The 22557-nt window shown below is 52.2% G+C and overlaps 3 protein-coding genes and 1 non-coding gene across 9 annotated transcripts; 1 reads left to right on the forward strand and 3 right to left on the reverse strand.

Annotated features, from left to right (window-relative positions):
• Window positions 1–698: 698 nt before the first annotated feature.
• ATP1B2 (ATPase Na+/K+ transporting subunit beta 2) lies at window positions 699–7317 on the reverse strand. 2 transcript variants are annotated; one of them, XM_059668746.1, is made up of 7 exons: window positions 6562–7317; window positions 4491–4619; window positions 4061–4165; window positions 3751–3956; window positions 3480–3536; window positions 2334–2432; window positions 699–2223 (listed from the first exon to the last, which is right to left on the reverse strand). In XM_059668746.1, the coding sequence occupies exons 1-7, from the start codon at window positions 6671–6673 to the stop codon at window positions 2059–2061; spliced, it is 873 nt and encodes a 290-aa protein (XP_059524729.1). In that variant the 5' UTR covers window positions 6674–7317; the 3' UTR covers window positions 699–2058. The 2 variants fall into 2 exon arrangements, with proteins under 2 accessions (XP_059524729.1, XP_059524730.1); XM_059668747.1 differs by lacking the exon at window positions 6562–7317 and adding an exon at window positions 5670–5788.
• A 7604-nt stretch (window positions 7318–14921) lies between these two features.
• Window positions 14922–15055, reverse strand: LOC132219464 (U11 spliceosomal RNA). Its single transcript, XR_009449471.1, has one exon. It is a non-coding gene; the product is annotated as a U11 spliceosomal RNA (small nuclear RNA).
• A 1471-nt stretch (window positions 15056–16526) lies between these two features.
• On the reverse strand, window positions 16527–20494 carry SHBG (sex hormone binding globulin). 5 transcript variants are annotated; one of them, XM_059668751.1, is made up of 8 exons: window positions 20419–20494; window positions 19234–19325; window positions 18882–19071; window positions 18417–18578; window positions 18023–18182; window positions 17758–17894; window positions 16926–17130; window positions 16527–16690 (listed from the first exon to the last, which is right to left on the reverse strand). In XM_059668751.1, exons 2-8 carry the CDS (start codon window positions 19260–19262, stop codon window positions 16542–16544), a joined length of 1032 nt encoding a protein of 343 aa, XP_059524734.1. In that variant the 5' UTR covers window positions 19263–19325; window positions 20419–20494; the 3' UTR covers window positions 16527–16541. The 5 variants fall into 5 exon arrangements, with proteins under 5 accessions (XP_059524734.1, XP_059524732.1, XP_059524731.1 ...); XM_059668749.1 differs by lacking the exon at window positions 20419–20494 and adding an exon at window positions 19475–20377; XM_059668748.1 differs by lacking the exon at window positions 20419–20494 and adding an exon at window positions 19457–20377.
• A 349-nt stretch (window positions 20495–20843) lies between these two features.
• Window positions 20844–22557, forward strand: SAT2 (spermidine/spermine N1-acetyltransferase family member 2). Its single transcript, XM_059668754.1, has 6 exons — window positions 20844–21148; window positions 21407–21458; window positions 21594–21677; window positions 21781–21882; window positions 22022–22062; window positions 22188–22557. The coding sequence occupies exons 1-6, from the start codon at window positions 21083–21085 to the stop codon at window positions 22353–22355; spliced, it is 513 nt and encodes a 170-aa protein (XP_059524737.1). The 5' UTR covers window positions 20844–21082; the 3' UTR covers window positions 22356–22557.

The raw sequence follows: 22557 nt of genomic DNA on the forward strand, positions 1-22557 counted from the left end.
AAACCTTCCATTCGCAGCCCCCAACAGAGAGTGGTTGGCCACTCTGAATTTTATCCTCACCAGCTCTCTCCCCTTCCTCGAGGCACGTTTAGGTCTACCTGGTGTGAGTTTGTGTGCTCCTCACCTCTCCTGTTAAACTGGGGAGCTCCTTGGGGGCAGGAACATTGCCTCTTTCATAAGTGTCCTCAAGGTGCCTAAAATGCACATAGTAGGCACTTCTTAAGTATGGTTGTACAAAAGGGACATAGGCTTCCCGTCTCTGGTATTACGTGATTTCAAGATAGTATAGGTCAGTGATGGCGAACCTTTTGAGCTGGGCGTGTCAGCATTTTGAAAAACCCTCACTTAACTCTGGTGCTGTGTCACATATAGAAATTTTTTGATCTTTGCAATCATAGTGAAACAAAGACTTATATTTTTGATATTTATTTTATATATTTAAATGCCATTTAACAAAGAAAAATCAACCAAAAAAAATAAGTTCGCGTGTCACCTCTGACACGCGTGTCATAGGTTCGCCATCACTGGTATAGGCGAAGGAGTGCCCTAGGAGGTAGATGCTGAGACACTGCACAGCAGGGGTCATATCTGAAGAGCAGGCCCAGGCCTGGGTATCCCTCGGATCAACCAAACCCGCCCTCCACCCTCTTCCCAGGGCTCTAACAAAAGCTCAGAAAGGAACCACCCGCACACAGGCCTCCATGTATGATATATATTTATATATATAATTGCTCTCATTTTATTGTACTTAATTCTCTTTTTACAGTAGATCTGACACAGGCATTAAATAACTGCGGAGAGAGACCACTGGGGTGAGAAAGTGCAGGAAAACATGGGGACCCAAAGTGAAGAAACAGATCCAGCAAGAGAAAAAAGGGGAGGGTCCATCTGTGGGTGGGGTGTGGAGGCTGCAGCATCAAAAAAAAAAGGGGTGGGGGGAGATTAGAGAGGTGAGGAAGTGAACAAATGGCACTGGAGGAGACAGTAAAAGGCCTCTGTAAAGCAAGAATACAGAAGGTCCCTCTTTTACAATTCTATGGGCACTAGGGGGTTGTTTGAAACTGCAAAGAGATCTGAAGGAGACAGAGCCAGGCAATTCAGGGCCTAAATGGAGGGGGTATTTGCAAGTTTCAGGCTAAAATGCAGAGGAAACGGTAGGCGTTAGTGATTAGTTGATAAATTGCTAAGAGGAACCAGCAAGAGGACGGTGGGGGCAGATCTGGGCCCAGGGAAGCTGGTGGAATAGTCCCAGAGCTGCTGACGTTCCCAAGGTGGCCACTGGGGACAGATCCAAAACGGCCGCCCCTCCCCCAGGGCTCTTGGGAAGTGGAACTTGAAGGATATCCTGGGAAAGCCGACAGGGGTAAGGGAGCCATCTGCAAAAAACAAAGTGGATATTCAGCCTAGGTCAACCCTGCCCCTCTGAGCGGTGCCTATTTGGGCGATAGAGACCAGGAAGAGAGACCAATACAGACTTCCAAACCCTCACTCCCAGCTCACACTGTCACCTTAGGATGATAAGTGGGATGGATGTACCAGGAAACAGGGAAAAGACTACGGAGCCAACTGTCCTGAAAAGAGAATGGGGATGGAGAGGAGGTGGAGAAAGACCTACCAGAGAAACCAGATAAATTAAAAGCCACCAAGACAGCAAAAGTGTATATAGTAGGGGAGTGTGGGACATAGGGGAAGGTGACAGCGGCTGCATCAGGACTGGGAGAGTGGAGTGCCCCATTCCTGTCTGGAAGCTAAGGGGTGACATGAGATTGCGTTTATGTGCGTGTGAAGATGGGGAGGCATTTTCTATATCTCTCAGGGGATAGGCGGATAGCTGTGGGGACACCCCACTCACAGCTAAACCAGAACCAGAACATGACCATCTTGGGATCCCACCTTTCTATCTTTGACTGAGTGGGGTTGGGAGAAGATGGTGGAAAATGTGTGAAAGTGGGGAAATCACAACGGACATCAATCAGGCTGGGTTCAGAGGTAAAGGAAAAGGGACATTCCAGAAGCATCCACAGGAAAGAGGGGGGGGACAGGAGAAAGGGGGGGGTCTCAGGTTTTGTTGATGCGGAGTTTGAAGGCCACTCGGCCCGCAAACTTGTCTCGCTCATCATCTGTGGCGATGTTGACGGCGTTGATTCGGCATTCCACGTTCACCTCCACGTTGGGGGTCACATTCAGGAACTTCACGGCCACGAGGGGCTGTGTGTAGTTCACCTGGGTCAAAGGAGGAGAGTGAGGGACCAGGCCCAGGGCAACTTGGCCTCCTCCTCAAGGAGTTTGCTCCCTTGAGGAGCCACCGCCCCAGGGCCTCCCGGAGAACTTACGTGGAACTTTTTGCCATAGTAGGGGAAGTACATGAGGTCGATGTTGCCATTGGCAGGGAACATGACAAAGCTACCCAGATTCTCGGCATCTTCATCTCGCTGTGGGGGCACAGGAGGGTAGAAGGGAGAGCTTGTTAGGGATGGAAGGAACCCGGAAGCTCACTAGACTTCCCTTTGTTTTTTTCACCCCGGATTATTCTGTCTCAAATCTGTTTCCCTTGAGCTGTGAGTCTGTGTGTGTCTTGAGTGTGAGCAGGAGGAGGTATCCCATCTCTCTCAATAGGTTGGGAAGTCCTAAAGAGCACTAACGAGCCCTAACCAGTTTGGCTCAGTGGGTAGAGGGTCGGCCTGCGGACTGAAGGATCCCAGGTTCGATTCCGGTCAAGGGCATGTGCCTTGGTTGCGGGCACATCCCCAGTGGGGAGTGTGCAGGAGGCAGCTGATCGATGTTTCTCTCTAATTGATATTTCTAACTCTCTATCCCTCTCCCTTCCTCTCTGTATAAAAATCAATAAAATATATATATTTTTTTTTTTTAAAAAAAAAGAGCGCTAACGATACTGAAACCTCCTACTCCACTCCCACCTCAAGTTCTTACCCCATCCTCAGGAATCGGTTTCTAGAGCAGAGCCAAGAGAGAACTGATAAATGAGTTAGGCTCAGTAGAAAGCAAGGAGAGGGGTTGAGGGAAGAGATGGCAGGAAGTTTCTAGACAGGACAGAGGTGGAGACAGTGGGTCTCCAAGGACACCTTAGTGGTAGCAGATGGTGCTAACAGATCAGCAGCTACCAGATCCCTAAAAAGAACTGAAGGGCAGGTGAGCTGTGGGAGGGAGAGCAGAAGACGTGGTTATCAGGGAATAGAGAAGAAGGTGGAAGGTTAAGGAGAGAAGCCAGAGGCCAGGGCTTGGGTGGAGTCAGGAAAGGGGGTGTCTATCCACATAAGAGCTGGCTTCTGCACCCTAGAGAGAAGCAAGAGGAATAGGATCCCCTTGGAGTTTGATCCATCTTGGAGCCCTCTCTTACCCCCTTATCCCTATAGTGATGGGGCCTCTGGGAGCAAAGGAGATTGGAAGAGATGAGCGAATTACATGGAAACCATGATATACAAACAGGTGGGCAGGTGGACAAGGTCCAAAAAGCTCACCTTCCCCGCACAGGTAACATTCATGCTCTGGTTTGCTCCTGCATAGAAGTTGATGACCTGGAGTGAGGAGAGTGGTGAGAGTTAGAAAAAGAAGTTGTCAAAGACACAACTTCCAGACATGGACCTCAGCCTCCAATGGCCCTATCTTCCTTGTTCTCTCAGCGACTCAAACATCCAAAAATCTCTCTAATGCCCATCAGGAAGCAACTGTCAGTAGATGGTGGCCCCAATTCCCTCCTCCATTCTCCCTAGGGACCAAGGTCATGGTTACCCGGTTCATCTTAATGAAGACACAGGGCTGCCCAGTGCTATAACCATAGTGGGTGGGGTCCCCGATGCCAGAGCAGTCACCCAGCTGGGTCCGGTTGAACTGGCAGGCACGTTTCGGGTAGTTGAGGACTCCGTTATCTGGCTGTTCGTAATAGCGCCCAGGGCGGCAGACATCATTCTTTTGGGCTTGGATGGAGTCGTTGTAAGCTAAGGAGGTGGGGGAGAGAGAGCGTGGGCCTGATGTTCCACTTCTAGGGTCCCCAACCCCTGCCCAAGGTCCTGCACAGCCACATCTCCAGCCCCACACTCACGCTCCAAGAACTTGTTGAGCTTCTGAACATGCTGGTCCCAGCTTTCAGTGTCACTGACATTGACGACAACATCAAGGTTCTCAGTCTTGGGGCGAATCATCAAGCCTATAGCCAGACAAGGGCAGGAGTGCGGGCTGTATATACGATGTGGGGCCATGCACAGAGGGCAGAAGGCAGATATAGGGAACGCCAGGGTGCGGGATGGGATGAAGATCTAAGATCCTCTTCATGGGAGGAAGAGATCCCCGGGTCACATAGCTCTCAGCTGTGGGAAATGGGAAAGGAAAGCGGACTTCCCAGCACATGGTGATTGGGTCATCAGAACCACACCTCTGAGAATTCTGAGTTCTTCTCAGCCTTGGAGTTCCTCTGGGAGGCTGAGGGGCAAAAGAGCAGTTAGAGTGGCTGGAAGTAGAGTCTCATCACTCACCTGGTGTGGCCAGTCGGTCCTGGTACTTGGGGGTATGGTCAGAGACCGTCTGCAGCATCACCCACATGGTGAGGGTGAACATGGCCGTGAGGAAGCCATAGAAGACGAAGTAGAAGAGGAGGATAAAGGCTAGGGAGGAGGAAACGGGGTCAGCAGGTTATCCTGCCACGACCTCACCTATCCCACACACCCCTTTCCCACTCAGAGGCTCTGCTCTGGGACAGGTCACAGAGCCTCGGGGACATCTCAGGGCCTGCCCCGGGGGAGTGAGATGAGACAAGCTGGAAGCAGGCAGTTGTGCCTGGCGTCCAGCCATGACTCCCAGCCCCCTCCTGGTCCTGGGGCACAGCGAGGCCTGACCTTGCGGAGGCCGCAAGAGACCTGAACTCTCGTTGCTGAGACAACCCCAAGTATAGGCCACAACGATTTTGCTTCAAATTACATTCCCAACTTCTCAACCATTCGTGCCCCCCCCGAAAAAGCACATCTGTTACTGCTGTATCGGTACTCTTGCTTTAAGTTGTACAGCACACAACTTCTGAAGCTGGCACTGGCTACCGGTTCACCACCAAAACTCTCATCCCATCCTCAGAGTGTCGACCCTCACACTCAGATAGCAACATCTTCCCTCTCTCTCTCCTGGCGCCCCACAGAAGCCAAATCTGAACACAGCTCCTTCCTAACTACAACATCTCTCAGAGACAGATGTCCAGAACTGTCAACAGTCACCCCACCCCCAACTCACACACGAAACACTCAGGCGAATCCCCCGCCGCCTTCCCAGCTGAGAGCAGGTCTTTGGTGGGTTTGAGGTGGCTCTAGGTCGCTGCTCAGCTGAGTATGGGTACCTGCTGTTCCCACCACGGGGAGCCCCTAATGACCCAGTGGTTCTCAACCTTCCTGATGCCGCGACCCTTTAACACAGTTCCTCATGCTGTGGTGACCCCCAACCACAAAATTATTTTCGTTGCTACCTCATAACTGTAATGTTGCTACTGTTATGGATCGTCATGTCAATATCTGATAGGCTATCTGTGTTTTCTGATGGCCGCGACCCCACAGGTTGCAAAAGACACTTCCCCCAGGAAGCTTCCTCAGATTCTCCCAAGTACTCAGGGACTCTCCAATCCCAACGAGTGGACTTCAGGTCCCTCCGGGCAAGGACTGCGTTGGACCTACCTCAGGGGCCCCAGGTGGATGGGCTGCTGGGGACGTCCTTCGGCCAGTGTAGATGAAGTGTCAGTTGGGTCACACCCTGTACCCGCTGCTCAGATTCCCCAGTTTGTCCCTTTTGGAAGAATTCCACCCCTCACCTGCACCCATGCCCAGCACCGGACCCTCAACCAGACACAGCTCCCTCCACACCCCCTGAGTCCTGCCACCCCAACCCCAAGCCACACTAGGCCAAATGATGTACACATCTCACCACCAGACCAACTCTCCCTGCCCCTGCGACATCTGAGACAAGCATCCAGCCTCAAAATTCTCACAGTGACCCTCCTCCCCAGCAGCCCCCACCCACAGAGCAGCCACAGATGGCTCCGAGTGCCCCACAGTGGGCCACAGACAACTTCCGCTGTGAAGGATCCCCCTCCTTCCAGCGCACATCCCCACCTCTCCAAGACCCGCCCTCTCACGCCTGTTCCCAGGGTCCAGGGGTGGGCGCGAACTAAAAATAGACGTGTTTGGCTAGCGGGTTGGGAGCCACGGGGAGGGAAGGGGCGTCTTCTGGGGAAGGAGGGCCCCTGTGCGGGGCCGGCCAGCCCCCGAGAGCGAGTGCGAGCGCCGCGGTGCGGACACGCGCGCAGAGCCCGCGACCCCCCGCCCGAGGGGGCTCCACGGGGGGCGGGCAGGCGGCCGTGACCTACTTTCTCCGCCTCCGCAGCGCCGGCCAAGGAGATTAGACCAGCGATTTGGTCCCCTCCCAGCCCAGAGCACCGCAGGGGGGTCGGACGCCGGGGACCGGGAAAGGAGCTGGGGTGACGCCAACGGGACCTCGTGCCCCCGGGGCATCACCAAGCGGACTCCCCACACCCCCACCCCCCGCCCCTGGCGCTGCTGCCCCGCGTACCCCAGCTGGTCCCGGTGCGGCCCATGAACTGGTGCGTCCGCGGGTTCCACACGAACTCCTTCCACTCCTCAACCACCTGCCCGCAGCTCTTCTTCTCTTTCTGGATGACCATCTTGGCGGCGGGGGACGAGGACCGCGCGGGGCGGGGGGCTACGGAGAAGCTGGGGTGCGGTGCGCTGTAGCCCCCCTCCCACGTACCGGAATGCTCCGGGAGCAAAGGCAGCCGGAGCGAGGGAGACCCCCTTCAGCTATGCAGCTGCTGCGAATTCCGGGGTGCACGGCCACGCGCTGCGGGTTGCTGGCAACGCGGCGTGGGATGCACAGATCCTAGGCCCCCCCAACTGCGATAAAAAGGGGGGGTTGTCAGAGCAGGGGAGGATGAAAAAGGGAAGGGGTACGAGTGCCGCTTCACCCCACCTCCTAGAAGCCAAAGGAAAAGGGATGCAAAAATAGACGGCAGCCAAACCGGAGCGAAACGCAGTACAAATCGGGGTGCAAAGAAGCAGAGAGAGAAGTGGGGGAGGGGGCCGCCCCGAATTCCGAGATTCAAAGAGCCTGTGGCGCGGGGTTTGGGTGACCACCGGAGATTCTTCCGCCGAGCAGAGACCGCCGCGCCAGCGGGGATCAGCCGCCGGGTGGGGTGCAGACGCGCAGTTGGGGGGGTCAGCCCGGGAGAGGAGACCCCGGCCCCAGGCTCCGCTCCTCAGCAGTGCGAGCCGGCGGGCGCAGAGCGCAGTCTTTATAGTCAGCAGCTTTGGGGCTGCCCGCCCCTTCCCGCCCCCAGAAACCCCGCCTCCTCGCCGCTGGCCCGGGCACCTCATGCATATGCAAACATGGAGATGTCGGGCCCGCCCCCTGCAGCCTCTTCAGGGCCAGGAGGTCTCGCCCTTACAGCCCCCCAGGTACTGGACTGGATCCGAGTGGGTAGGAGGATAGAGGCCATGTCTGGGCAGGATGCGGAGAGAGAGCCCCGGAGAGACACAGAGGCTGGGAGGGAAGCAAACACATGCTGAGGTGGGGGACCCAGGCAGGGCGTTAAAAAGAGACCAAGACCCAGGAGATACACAAGGCAGAATGTGGAAGGACTAGAGAAAGAGCCAGAAACCAAGAAAAGGAGATAAAGGAGACTAGTCAGGCGCTAGACCAGCAGGATGGGAGCTGGAACGGGGCACATGGAGATGGAGAGGCCACCACAGGGGGAAAGTCCTCAGTGGGAGCTGCCACCAGGTGTGTGTCCCGCCCCCCATGCCTCCTTTTCCAGTCCCACAGCCCCTCCTCCCACCACCTGTTTATCCCCAAGTCTCCGGGCTTCCGGGGCTCCCCCCACACCTGTTACTGAATCCCTCTCACACCACATCCCAGCCCCAGCACTGCCCTGAGAACCCAGCCCTGGAGCCAGGTCTGCTGGTCCGCTTAGGTGTTCTGCCTCCTCCCACCCTCATGTCTTTTTTTTTTTTTTTTAATTGTTTAAAGTATTACATATGTCTCCTTTTTGTGTAAGGACACACTTACCTTGTCCTCACTCTGAGTCTCCCAGAACTCCCATGCATGGTGGCTACCATTGACCCCCACAACCCCCATGTCTTAACTCCCCTCATCATTTGCCCACTTGAGTCAACAAACATTTACTGGGCACCTATTCGAGACCTTGTGCAATGTAGCCCTGGAGAGGTAAGGTTGAAGTTCTCTCCCTCTCCCTTCCTCTCTGAAATCAATAAAAATATATTGATTTTTATTAAAAAGAATAATTATCTTTTTATCTCTCTTTGAATCTTGTCAGTTTTCTTTGGAGAGGTTTTTCTCTCAACTCTCATTCTAAATCCTTGGCTCTAGTCCTCAACAGGTCTCATCTTCCCCTCACACTCTGTCCCTCCAGTTTAGGGGTCAGCTTCATGGACTTGGGATCTGCTCAAACAAAGCCCGTGCTCAGAGTGGCTTTGTGCTTAGTTTAGGCTCTGCTCTCACCATCTTTAAATTCTTCATAATTTTTTTTTAATCCTTACCCGAGGACTTTTTCCCCCCATTGATTTCTAGAGACAGTGGAAGGGAGGGAGGAGGGGGAGAGAGAAACATTGACATGAGAGAGACACATCAACTGGTTGCCTCCCACAACCCAGGTACATTCCCTTGACCAGAAATTGAACCCACTACCCTTGGGTCTGAGGACTGACACTCTAATCACTGAGCAACTGGCGGGGCAATTCTTCATAATTTTGTCTTTGAATTTTTCATTTGTAAAGGAAGTCCAATGGAACAATGGAGCATGAGTGTGAGCAGAGACAGTGTGCACAATATGCCATCGTGATGCTCCATGAGCACAGAACGCCAATGTAGCCACCATGCATGGGAGTTCAGGAAGACTCGAAGTGAGGACAAGGTAAGTGTTATGTCTACACCTGAATACGTGGAAATGCTGAGAGCTGAAGGGCCAAACTTTCCTTTCGAGCAGAACTTTCTTTGAAAACAGGAAGAAGGCAATGTTCTTCTAGGAGACATGGATGCACAAGACATTATATGTTCTTTCTCAATCATACTACTTCCCTGATTTAGCTAGCACTTCTTTTTTAATTTTTATTCATTGATTGATTTTATTTTATTTTAAATATATTTTATTGATTTTTTTACAGAAAGGAAGGGAGAGGGATAGAGAGTTAGAAACATCCATGAGAGAGAAACATCGATCAGCTGCCTCCTGCACACCCCCTACTGGGGATGTGCCTGCAACCAAGGTACATACCCTTGACCGGAATCGAACCTGGGACCCTTCAGTCCGCAAGCCGATGCTCCATCCACTGAGCCGAACCGGTTAGGGCTCATTGATTGATTTGATTTAATTTATTTATTTTTAAAATATATTTTATTGAGTTTTTACAGAGAGGAAGGGAGAGATATAGAGAGTTAGAAACATCGATGGGAGAGAAACATCGATCAGCTGCCTCCTGCACACCCCCTACTGGGGATGTGCCAGCAACCCAGTACATGCCCTTGACCGGAATCGAACCTGGGACCTTTCAGTCCGCAGGCCGACGCTCTATCAACTGAGCCAAACCGGTTTCGGCTCATTGATTGATTTTAGAGAGAGAGATGCCCAGGCCGTTGTAGCCCAGTTAGTTGAGCATCATCCTGTGCCAACCGATTGATGTTTCTCTCTCACATCAGTGTTTCTCTCTCTCCCTCTCCCTACCTCCCTCTCTAAAATCAATAAATATATTTTTTAAAGCGGTAATTGAACAACATTAAATAGCAAATAAAAATACCATGAGAGCCCTGGCTGGTTTGGCTCAGTGGGTAGAGTGTTGGCCTGCGGACTAAAAGGTCCTGGGTTCGATTCCAGTCAAGGGCTCATGCCTGGGTTGTGAGCACAATCCCCAGTGGGGGGCGTATAGTACAATCTCTCTCTCTCCCTCTCCTTTCCTCTCTCTCTCTCTCTCTCTCTCTCTCTCTCTATATATATATATATATATATATATATATATATATATATATCTCCCTCTCCTTTCCTCTCTCTGAAATTATATATATATATAGAGAGAGAGAGAGAAATTATATATATATATATATATATAGAGAGAGAGAGAGAGAGAGAGAGAGAGAGAGAGAGAGAGACCCACAAGAGACCCGAGAGGTAGGCAGGAACCAAATCATACAGGTCCTTGTAGGCCAAAGGGAGTAGTTTGGATTTTAATCCAACCAACACAGAAGCAATTCTAGTGTTTTAAGCAGGGGAGTGACATGACTAAATTTAATGAAAATCACCATGAGGTGCAAGGATACCAGTTAGGAAGGCTTTGCAGCAGTCCAGGGGGAAGAGTATGGATGGCTTGGACCAGGTCAGCAGGGTTGCAGATGGAGAGAAGAGGCTGGGTTCAGGATCTACTTTGAAAATGCAGTGACATGAACAGTGGGGATGACAGAAAGAGAAACCAAGGCTAATGCTTAGGTTTTGTTTTGAGCAGTTGGGCTGAAAACTCTTGTGTGTATTTTGCCTTCTTAACCAGACGGTAAGCTCTTTGAAAGCAGGCCTTTGTCTTAGACTTTGCGTATATCCTCTAAATCTGAGTCTCCACAGAGCTACCGAATATAATGTCTGGCTGCTGAATGGGCTTAAACATGGAATGGCTTCTTCTACAAGAAACCTCCGGAAAACTACTTGTCCGTTCCTTCGCCGGGCAAGGAGCATGAAAAAGGGACAGCCTCAGTCTGGAGAGATGAGGCCGGGACCCTACCCTCGGTGTACATAGTCTGGCTAACGCAGGCCTGGTTGTGGCCTCCAGGCTGCTGGCTGTCTCTGCCCTGACCTCAGGATCGCTTGGAAAAGAAAGAAGGAATGTCTCTGTGCGTTTAGCTGGGCCCTGGGGTGAGGGCGAGAAGCCTTTACTTCTGTCTATACCTCCTTCTCCTGGAAATCAGGACCACCACGAGGAGGGTGGGGGGTGGGAGGAGGGTGCACGCTACCAAATGCTCCATTGCTGTTCACAGGAGAAAAAAGCTGAGAACGGGCTGGCAGGGCAAAGAGTCATTCTAGATCTCGAAACTCTTCCTGGAACACTGCCCTCCCTCCCGCATCTCCAAAAAGGGAATAGGAACGCCCGTACCCCCTCTCCCATGTCCAGAGCCAGTTAGGAAGTCTATGCCCTTGATCATTCTACCCCCACCGCCCACCCCCCAAACCCACACAATCCCAGGGACTCAGCTGTCTGGGTTCCAACAACATGGGTCTTTGCAGAAACAAGAATAAGGAAAGAAGAGAGTTCTGACGCATAGATATGGGGAGAGGGAAAGTGGGGAGTGTTATTTAATGGGGACAGAGTTTCACATTTTTGAAATAAAGGGTTCTGGAGGTGGGCACGCTCTCCCTCTCCAGAGCAAGCCCATGCCTGCCTTTCCTTCCTCTGCCCCCCGCCCCCACCCCGCCCCCAACGTGTGTTAACTTTGCCCTTCCCTCTCCTAAGCTCCAGGGCCCTTCTGCCTCTGTAACTTGTTTTCGGAGCCTATGCAGCCCTGCTGGCTCACTTCAACCGCCTTGTAACTTTCTAAGTAAACTGTCTCTTATAATTTAAAGGGGGAAAAAGAGTTCTAGAGATGGGTGGTGGTAATGGCTGCACAAAACTGTAAATATACTTAATGCCACTGCATTGTACCGTTAACAATGGTTAACATGGCCCAGCTGGTGCAGCTCAGCGGCTCAGCGTGGATCCACGCACCAAGAGGTCATTGGCTTAATTCCTGGTCAGGGCACATGCCTGGGTTACAGGCCTTGATCCCTAGTGTGGGGTGTGCAGAAGGCAGCTCTCTTATCAATGTTTCTATCTGTCTCTCCCTCTCCCTTCCTCTCTCTCTGAAATCAATAAATATATTTTAAAAAATGGTTAAGATGGCCAATTTTGTTGTATTTTACTACAGTTTAGAAAATAAGTAAATAGAAAGAAAAACAGCTGTTCCCTCGCTGAACAGATCAAGCTCCAATTCTTTATCAGGACGTACAAGGCCTCTCACAATGAAGACCATGGAACATGCCCAGTTTACCCTTCTATCTCTACTGACCCTGGTTCAGCCACATCACACACTGTTCCTCATCTTTTATAAACCTGCAGGCTCAGACTTGTATTTCAAGAAATATGCACAAGGCCCTGGCCAGTACGGCTCAGTTGGTTGGGTGTCATCCCATGCACTGAAGGGTCGCTGGTTGGATCCCTGGTGGAGGACCTGCAGGAGGCAACCTACCAGTGTCTCACTCTCACATCAATATTTCTCTTTTTTGCCGAAACCGGTTTGGCTCAGTGGATAGAGCGTCGGCCTGCGGACTGAAGGGTCCCGGGTTCGATGCCGGTTAAGGGCATGTACCTTGGTTGCGGGCACATCCCCAGTAGGAGGTGTGCAGGAGGCAGCTGATCGATGTTTCTCTCTCATTGATGTTTCTGACTCTCTGTCCCTCTCCCTTCCTCTCTGTAAAAGATCAATAAAATATATATTTAAAAATATATATATATATATTTCTCTTTTTATTCCTCTCTCTAAAAATCAATAAAAATATTTTTTAAAGAAATATGCACAAGGCTAATATCAACAAGAGCAACATCTCCCATATATTGAACACTTTTTTGTTGTTGTTAATCCTCACCCGAGGATTTTTCCCCCCATTGTTTTGTTTACTTAATTAATTCATGTTTATATATTTTTATTGATCTCAGAGAAGGGAGAGGTATAGAGAGATAGAAACATCAATAATGAGAGAGAATCATTGATCAGCTGCCTCTTGCATGCCCCACACTGGGGCTCAAGCCTGAAACCCGGCATGTGCCCTAACTGGGAATCGAACTCTGACCTCCTGATTCATAGGTTGACATTCAACCACTGAGCCATGCTGGCTGGGCTCCATTGTTTGTTTGTTTAATATTTTTTTTATTGATCTCAGAGAGGAAGGGAGAGAGATAGAAATTTCAGTGATGGGAAAGAATCATTGATTGGCTGCCTGCTGCATGATCGACCCTGCAACCCAGGCATATGCCCTTGACTGGAATCAAACCCAGGGCCCTTCAATCCACAGGCCGACACACTCTATCCACTGAGCAAAACCAATTAGGGCTACTTTTTTTTTTTTTTTTTTTTAGAGAGAGAGTAGAAAGGAGGGAGGGAGAGAGAAGCATTTCTCTGAGAGAAATGCATCTATTGGTTGTCTCCCACAGATGCCCAGATGAGGGGACCGGGGATTGACCCTGCAACCCCAGGTACATGCCCTTGACCGGGAATCGAACCCGAGACCCTTCAGTGCTCGGGCCAACGCTCTAACCACTTAGAAACACAGGCCAGGGCTTGAGCACTTGACCTACATGATGTCATCAAATCCTCACAGCAAGCCTATGAGTAGGATAACTTGCCTGTTTTGTAGATGGGGGAACGGGAATTTAAAGATATTTAATAATTTGTTCAAGTTTGGACCTCCCATAACTTACCTCTTTGATGATCTTTAAGAGAACTTGCAAACAGGTTCCTTGGCACGTCATAGAGATCTCTACTAAAGATTTAACATGTCTATCTATCTTCCAAGACCCTGGTTCTCCAGGGCCAGGACCAAGTCTTACTCATTTTTATTTAGAGACCCTGTGGACCACCTAACACAGCACTTGGCATATTGTCAGTAGCCAATAAATGTTTGTGGAAAGAAACAAAAAGAGAGGTAAGGAGGGAGGAATGAGGGACAGAGGGAGGGAGGTTCAGAGGGAAGGAGGGGAGGAGGAAGGGAGGGAGGGAAAAGAAGAGAGGCAGAAAGGAAGGTGGAGTGAGTGGGTAAACCAGGCCTGGAGACTGCAGGGTATGCTGCCAAAGTCCGGAAAAATTGTTAGGGGTGTGCAAGAGGCAGGGGACACTGGGCAGGCATTGTAGGTGCCCTTGGTGGGGGCCTGGCAGACGCTGTGTCACAGCAAAGTCAGTCTTAATGAAAGGGTGTAGACAGCTCTGAATGGTAATCAGGAATCTTGGAATCTAGGGCAGGCTGCAGAAAGAGGTTGGGGGCATGGTGTCCTGAACAGGTCGGGTGGAGGGACGAGAGAAAAGCCAGCCTCATGGCACAAGGTCAGCAAGCTGCCACTCAGAACCACCCCGTTGACGGGGACTCAGGTGTGCCAGGCCCTTTACCCTCTCTGTTAACTGGCTCACACTGGAGGCACGGGGACCGGCTTCTTTTCATTATTCAGGTCTTTGCTCAAGTGACATTGCCTCAGAGAGGGCTTCCCTGACCACCCAGCTAATGCTGCCTCTCCCCTACCACCTATTACATTATTTTATTTTATTCCTTCTATAGAGCTAACCACTATCTGAAATCATCTTATTTATTTCCCTTGTTGATGGGCTGTCTGGCCACCCCTGCCCTATTTTGTGAGCTTCATTAAGAGCAGATTGTGTCTCTCCTTGTCATCAATGCATCCGCAGTGTCTGCAGCTGCTCAATAAATATCAGTTTAATAGACATATTCAAGTGACCCAGGCTGACCCTGAACATTGCACAGGAACCAACCAGAATTGAATCTGGATTCCCTGTCCATGCTGAGGCCTCGCCTACAAAACAACACCGTGACTGGGTGCAGGTAGCTGTAAGACCCTGCAAACTCGAGATTGGGAGGGTCCAAGGAGGGGCCTAGGATTTGTGTCTTCTACCCTACAGACGCTCCTGGAGCCTCCTTACCCTGGACTCATATAAATAGGTCTTAGCTGATCCCCGCAGAAGGGGCCAGCAGGACCAGCAAGTAACTCACCCTGTAGCCTGCATTACTGGGAGGAAAATCCTTATTAAGCAAGGAGGCTAGGATACTATGGGGTCTGGAAATGGGGAATGGGTTAACAATTCTTTTTTTTTTTTTTTTAATGGGCACCAGGACCAATGATTACCAGCCGCCCAGCTCCCAAAAAATTATGCTTCCAAAATCTCTTGATGTCGATTCCACACATAAAGCAATCAAGCTGCCCTATGTGTGCCACTCATGACAGAAGCCCTTTTTGGGGTTAACAGTTCTTGAGAGGGAGGAGGACTGAGAGGTTGGGACCCAGGGTTGCAGTCCCAGGGCTCCCTAGGGAGTTGGGAGCTTTGGGCTAGGACACAAGGATTTCCAAGAGGGCTAAAGACTGGGAGATGGAGCTAGGCGCTGGGGGCGTGGGCATGAGGGTTTCCTGGGGAGCAGAGGCTTGAAGCAGGAGGGTGCACCTGGGAGGTGCTGAGGCACCAGGATTCTCCAAATATCTGGGGGCTTTAACATCATGCCTTAGCAGCGGTTCTCAACCTGTGGGTCGCGACCCCTTTGGAGGTCGAACGACCCTTTTACAGGGGTCGCCTAAGACCATCCTGCGTATCAGATATTTACATGACGATTCGTAACAATAGCCACATTACAGTTATGAAGTAGCAACGGAAATAATGTTATGGTTGGGTCCCAACATGAGGAATGGTATTTAAAGGGCCATAAGGTGGAGAACCGCTGCAGGGCAGAGATGCTCCTGAATCTGTCCGTTTTTCCCAGCTATGACCAGCATAAGCCAGTTCTTGCTTAATAGAGTAGAATGCAAGTGACCAAGACTAGGAGAGATAGAGGCGGCCTCCTCCCAGTGCTCTCCTCCCTCTTCTTTCTCCCTACAGCCTCCATCCCTTTTCCCCAAATCCCTGCCCCCATCTCTCTATGACCCTCTCATGCCCCCTGCTGCTCCTTCCTTGAACAGCAATGGCCAGTCTAAAGGACAACAGAATTCAATCTCTTCCCTTTCCTCCTGCCGGACCAACCCCTTAGGACCATCCTTAGAGAGGGGCAGCTAAAGTCCCAAAGGGAAGGGAGTAGCCTTAGCCGGTTTGGCTCTGTGGATAGAGCGTCAGCTTGTCGACTGAAGGGTCCCGGGTTCGATTCGGTCAAGGGCACATGCCCAGGTTGCAGGCTTGATCCCCCAGTGAGGGGCATACAGGAGGCAGCCGATGGATGATTCTCTCTCATCACTGATGTTGTTATCTCCCTCTTCCTTCCTCTCTGAAATCAATACAAATATATTTTAAAATAATAATTAAATTCCACCTTAAAAATAAAAACAAAGGGAAGGGAGTAGATATCTGCTGGAGAAGGAGGTGGGTTCCTGGTTCCCAGGAAGTGATCTCTAGCTGGTGTGTGTGTCCGCGGGTGCTGTTGCGGGGACCTCAGCCTGAGAAGTCACTGCTTCCTCAAGAAGCTTCTTTCAGCCCCAGTCTGGGTTAAGGCTCCTGGTCTACAAGCTTTCTTAACTCCCCGACTGCTCCTTTATGGCACTATCAGAGTTTCTAATTATCCACTTATTTGTCAGTCTTCGATGAATACATGCCTTCCCCAGGGGACCATGAGCACCAAGAGGGCAGAAACCAGGGTTGTTTGTACTCATCAATACAACATGACTGGTACATTGCGGCTGTACAATAAATATTTGTTGAATAAATAAATGAGTGACATTCAAAGGGAGTTCTTAGGTGGGGATTTAATGGGTGGTGGTAGTGGCATTGCCTGGGCTCTGGGGACAGCTGTGAGTCCAGATGTCCTGGCTTCTGCTCAGGGCCCGATCCATGTCTAGCCTCTGGTCTTGTGCCCAAAGGCCGTCCAAGCAAAAGGAGGCAGAAGAGGCCTCTCCTAGAGGGAGGTGGCACGGAGGGGGCATTAGGGCGGTTCGGGTACTGAAGCTCCTCCCCACTCTTCTTCTTTTCCCCAAACTGAGTTTTTTAAAGCACTTCCTCCCACTGCCCCCTGTCCTCTCTCATCTTGTGAAAAGGTTTCTTTCCCCTAACAATGAGCCCCTTTCTTATCTTCTCCCCTGCCTTTAGCTGTTTCCAATGGTGTGAGGAACTTGAACAGCACTCTCTCTTACCTGGCAAAGTCCCCAGGAAGAGACGCCCCTGGGGGTGGGCCCAGAGGCGGAGGAGGGAGTCAAGGCCCCCCGGAGGCAGAGCGAGGATCTTCTTTGGCCCCTGGCTCAAGAGCACTTTGGACACATTCAGCTTCAGCTGAAGAGGGAGTCCCAAGACCAGGGGCAGATCCAGGCCTGGCCCGGACCCATAAGACAGCACCACCTTCTGCAGAGTGTGTGGGACAGGGACAGAAGTGAGGGAGGAGAGAATGAGCCACATCTACTCCTGTGGCCCCACCTCCTAACTGCCTTCATTCTGCCTCTTAGCCACACTTCCTATCTCCTGGCCATTCCCTCCTCCCAAATCCAGCCTCAATTCTCCCGGCTTGACCTTCCATAAAGCCACACCCACCCCAAGTAAATAATACAATCTAAATAAAAGCTGTTTGTGGCCCTGGCTGGGTGCTCAGTTGGTCAGGGCACCACCAAGGTTGTGGGTTCAATACCCGGTCAGTGCAAGAATCAACCAGTGAATGCACAAACAAATCGATGTTTCTCTTTCTATCTCTCTCTCTCCACCCCTTCCTCTCTCTCTCTCTAAAAAAAGTCAATAATAAATGAAAAGAAACAACCAATGAATCCATGCGTAAGTGGAACAACAAATCAATAATTTCCCTCTCTAAAAAAAATCAATCAATACAATTTTTTTAAAAAATAAATAAAAGCTGTCTGCTTGGTGTTCCCAACCTTACAGTGTGTCCCTGGCTCCCTTAAGCCTTCTTAATATTGACATTTTGACGTCCCCTTCCCTCCACTGCTACCAGGTGCCACGACAGGCAGTGCCCCTTCTTACTTGATCTTGGAGTTGGAGGCTGAGCCAAGAAGGGTTTTCTGGGGTCCCCAGGGCAAGGAGGTGGCCAGAGCCCGCTGCCAGCTGGAGTCCCAGGTCCACAGAGAAGGCCCAGGGCTCTACGTGAGGCTGAGGAATATCTGGGGGGAGAAACGATCCCCCTGAGGCCTCAAGGCCAGGGATTCATGGAGGAAGGGGGAATAGCGGTGGAAGGAGATGGAGGAAGGCAAATACAGAGATGGCCAGGGAGGGGGAAAACAGCCTTTACCTTGGAGACTGAACTCTGCATGAGTTCCTGGAGGGAAGAATATCCCAGGTTGGGACTCTACAGTACAGTTTCTGAGGCTAGTGGGGGCAGACACTGAAATCTGGGCCTGTGGGTCCAGCCAGCTATCCCTGCGCAGGCAGGCATCCAGGGCAGGTACGAGCTGGAGCCCGTGGTGGGAAGGGAAGACACGAAGTCAGAATTAGGACACCTGAGCCCGGTCCCAGCCTCCCCACTCTCAGTACATTCCCCTCCAATACACAAGCGTTTGGCCTCCCCCAGGCAACTCTCATCCCATCCCCTCTTCTCAAAAGGGTGGACTTAAATCCCCGTGGCCACCCTGTCAGCAGTGCTTTACCGGCTTGGGTCATGGTTCCCACCCCTGTGATGCAGTTACCGGCAGCCGGAGGTTGGAGGCGGGGAACAGCAGTCCCCCAAGTGCAATCCTCATGACGGGCTGGGGCTTTTTGGCCAGAGGCCCAGCGACCTGTCTCAGGTGCAGCACCTTTTCCTTATCCACCTCCAGCAGCACTGAGTCCCCAAGGATCTTCACTTCTACCTGCAGAAAGGAGGGGAGAAGCCAAATCGGAAACCCCTGAGGCCCGTCTCCACTGATTTCTTCAGCGTCAGCCAAGTGCAGTGGAAAGAACATGCACTTGAAGAGTCTGCTAGCATCCTTGGCTCACTTAGGACTTGTTACTTATATACTGACTCAGCTTTAGCATTCCCCTTTGAAATAATTGGGGTTTTGTGCAGATTAAACTAGATGACAATGGTAATGGGATGCCCAATGACTTGATTCTGTTTCCCTTACTCAGATCAGCTCAAGACACCCTACTCCTCAGGACCAGATCTGGCTTACCTGGTGCCATTTCCCATCATCCAGCCGGGGGCCAGCGCCCACGGTAAGCTGGGCCCAGGGGTTGTGCAGTTGGATCTCAGGCCTGCCATCTCGAAGTCCCAGCACAAACCAGTCATCCTTTGGGTTGGTATCACCATAAAAAAGCACTCCCTCTGGATCCCAGGTTCGAAACTCAAAGGAGGAGGAGGCTCTGGAAGGACACAGAAGGAAGGACTGTGTATGGGGTGTATCTTTGAAGGTCTTCATGGGGTTTGGGGAGGTGAGGAGGTAAGGGAGAGAGAAGGACAATGAGATGGGGAAAAGAGAAGAGCTGATGGAGATGGTAGGTGAGGGGACTAGGTCAACCCCATACTTTGTGATCTTGGTGAGGTTAAAGATCATGACAGAGACTGGCTCTTGTCCTGGGCCATTGCTGAGGTGCACAGCAGGAGGGTCCTGGATCCCCTATCAGAGAAAGAAAATAAACAAGCTGGAATAAGGGCATGCCAGAGACAGACAGAGGAGAGGCAGTGTTACAGGGCCAGAGGAGGAAAGATAGAAAGAGGGCGGCTCCTTTAAACACATGGGCTGATTACCCTGTCCTGTTCCTGCACCTGGGTGGGGGTGATCTGTCTCAGAGCCTGTCCCTGGTGGTTATGAGATGGCGGCGGCGGCAGCAGCAGCAGCAGCAGCAACCAACACGATTTGGCCAGGGGGCCTCCGCACTCCATAATCAGCCGGACGCCTCTCTGTGGCTCAGACAACTCTGGTGAGAATGCGCAAGAGCTGGCAGCCTTGCCCACGGTCGGTGGAAGGTTAAAGGTTGCTCCGGGGGGAAGAAGAGGAGGGCAGGAGACAAGGGCACTGACCCTACCACCCTTCTGAGGGGCCAAATGGGGTGAGGGACAAAGTTCCCACTACCCTCCCCCACTGCGGAGAAAGTTTGAGCTGGGAGATGGCATCCCATTCTCCCTGTCCTCTAGAGCCTGACCCGGGTCCTCCAAGCCTGCTGTCCACCTGGGGAGGCTGCCAGGACAGGCCTGAGGGTAGAAACAGTCTCGTCCTGCTCCTCAAGCAGCACCCCAGTCAGGACTAGAGCCATGACCCGGAATCCCAAGTACCTCGCTGAGTGACTGTGGGCAGGCCACTCTGCAGTTGTGCATTAGTGTCCTTGTCTATAGAGTGTGCAAAATGATGCCTACTTTATGTGGTCACTGTGGGTGAGGATTCATGGAGATAATGCCGGCACAGTGCCTGGTATCTGCTCAGTGCCCCCCTCACTGTTTTCCCAGGCCTCGGAGGCTGGCCTCATAAGGAGGTTTTGTCCCTGAGTGTGATTTAGTGGCTACTAAATTATCTTCTTTTATTCACTTATTACAAGGCCTAGCCATCTACCAACAGAAAGTCATCACCCTTTCCCTGACCCATTTAAAAATATATCGGCCTCAGAAAAGCCACCCAAGAGCCATAGTGAGACCTAACCGGTTTGGCTCAGTGGATAGAGCGGCGGCCTGTGGACTGAAGGGTCCCAGGTTCGATTCCCGTCAAGGGCATGTACCTTGGTTGTGGGCACATCCCCAGTAGGGGGTGTGCAGCTGATCGATGTTTCTCTCTCATGGATGTTTCTAACTCTCTATTCCTCTCCCTTCCTCTCTGTAAAAAATATATTTTAAAAAAAAAAAGCCAAAAAAAAAGAGCCATAGTGAACAGCTTTCGGAGTTGGTCGTAGGCCTCACCAGGGTCTGCGTGGGCTTGCACGGTAAGGGTTTCGCGGATCATCAGCGCCCACATCATTCCGCCCTGGGATCGCCCCGAGGGGGACGCGGCAGCCCGTGTCCGCAGCGAGGGAGGCGCTGGCAGCCAGACCTTGACCGCTGCCCCGCGCCCGGTCACGAGACCCCGCCGCGGGGAGCAGGGCTGGGGGCGGGGACGTGCCTGCTCTACACGCTGATTGGCTGGCGGGTGCGCGCCTGCGGCGCAGAATTTAGGGCCTCCCCCCCCCCCCCCAGCAGCGAAGACCGCTCCGCCCGCCACTCCCTCGGCCCCCCATAACCGGAATCCGGTTTCCGCTCCCCAGCCCGCGGACCCCGCGACCACCTCGCTCCCCCGGCTCCCCGGACCCGGATTTGCAAACCCTTTAAAGGGTCCCCGTTGCCCTTCGCTGGGCCCTGCAGAACGGAAGGGGGGGTCCTGGACTTCGGTTCCAGACGGTGGGGATCGGGATGGTTTTCGTGCAGATCCGAGAGGCCAAGGAGGGAGACTGTGGACATATTATGAGGCTGATTCGGGTGAAGTCTGCGAGCCAGAAACCGGGGTCTCACAGAGGGTCCACGTCGGGCTGGAGGGGCGGAGAGGGTGCGGAGGAGGTGGGAGCTGCGGGAGAGGTTTGAGGGAGGGGGGAGGAGGTGGGAGTTGGGGGAGGAGGTGGCAGCGGGGTGGGATGAGTGGAAGCCGGGAGGGGGGCAGGGGGACGGGAGGAGCGCGCCCTGGGTCCCCGCGGAGCAGCGGGGCCTCCTGCGCTAACCCGGCTTTGTCCCCCGCCGTAGGAACTAGCCGAGTTCGAGAAACTTTCGGATCAGGTGAAGATCCGTGAAGAAGGTTGGGGCTCAGCACCTGGGTCCTGACGGAGGCCGGGAGGAAGCGAGGGATGGGTTCCCTAGGCATTAGCTCCAGGCTGGGCACACACCCAGGCCCCTTTTCTCTCTCTGTCGCAATTACGATCGATCGGTGCAGACTTGAGGGCAGATGGCTTCGGAGAGAATCCTTTCTATCACTGTTTGGTAGCCGAGAGCCTTCCGGGCCCCGGGGAATCACAGGGTAAGAACACACCTCCCCCGGAGAGGTCTCCTCTCCAGTCAGCCTCGGGGGTGTCTCCCATGGCACCCAGTGACCTCACCTCTCCTTACTCTCTCTTTTTCAGGGCCCTGTGTGGTGGGCTACGGGCTGTACTACTTCATCTACAGCACCTGGAAGGGGCGCAACGTTTATCTGGAAGACATCTATGTTAAGCCGGAATACCAGGGTACAGGGCAGAGGCCCAGGCTGGGGTGGGAGGAAAGCGACCCTATAGACCTGCCCACCACCTAATCCCAGCCTATGGCCTTTTCTGATCCCCTTCAACTCACACCATCCCTCTTTTTGTCTTCCTCCTCCCATATCAGGTCAGGGGATTGGTTCCAAAATTATCAAAAAGGTGGCTGAGGTGAGGAGGAAGAGGAGGCTACAGGCCAGGGGCCCTGGAAAGGCAACGGTGTATGGGAGGCAGGCAGCTGGAATGGAGGGTGAGAAGGCCTTTCCCAGGAAAGTTAGTGATGTCTCTTCCCACAGGTGGCCTTGGACAAGGGCTGTTCCCAGTTCCGCCTGTCAGTCCTGGACTGGAACAAGAGGGCCATGGACTTGTACAAGGCCCTAGGAGCCCAAGATCTGACGGAAGCTGAGGGCTGGCACTCCTTTCGCTTCGAAGGAGAGGTGATGAGGAAGTTGGCAGGAAAGTGACTTCACCCCTTGGGGATCTGGCTCTATTTGAGCTTCTCCTTCCCCACCAGTTCAAGTACTGAGCATCTCCAGGTCCAAAAGCCTTCCGAAAGGAGAGTTAGGAGTGCATATTCCTGAAGCTCATAAAGAGCTAGAATTGAGGGAAAGGTCTTTCCACCTCCTTACTGAGGATGAAAAATAAATGATAATTACTATCTCTTGA

This window comes from Myotis daubentonii, chromosome 16, assembly GCF_963259705.1.
Source record: "Myotis daubentonii chromosome 16, mMyoDau2.1, whole genome shotgun sequence".
Taxonomy (NCBI): domain Eukaryota; kingdom Metazoa; phylum Chordata; class Mammalia; order Chiroptera; family Vespertilionidae; genus Myotis; species Myotis daubentonii.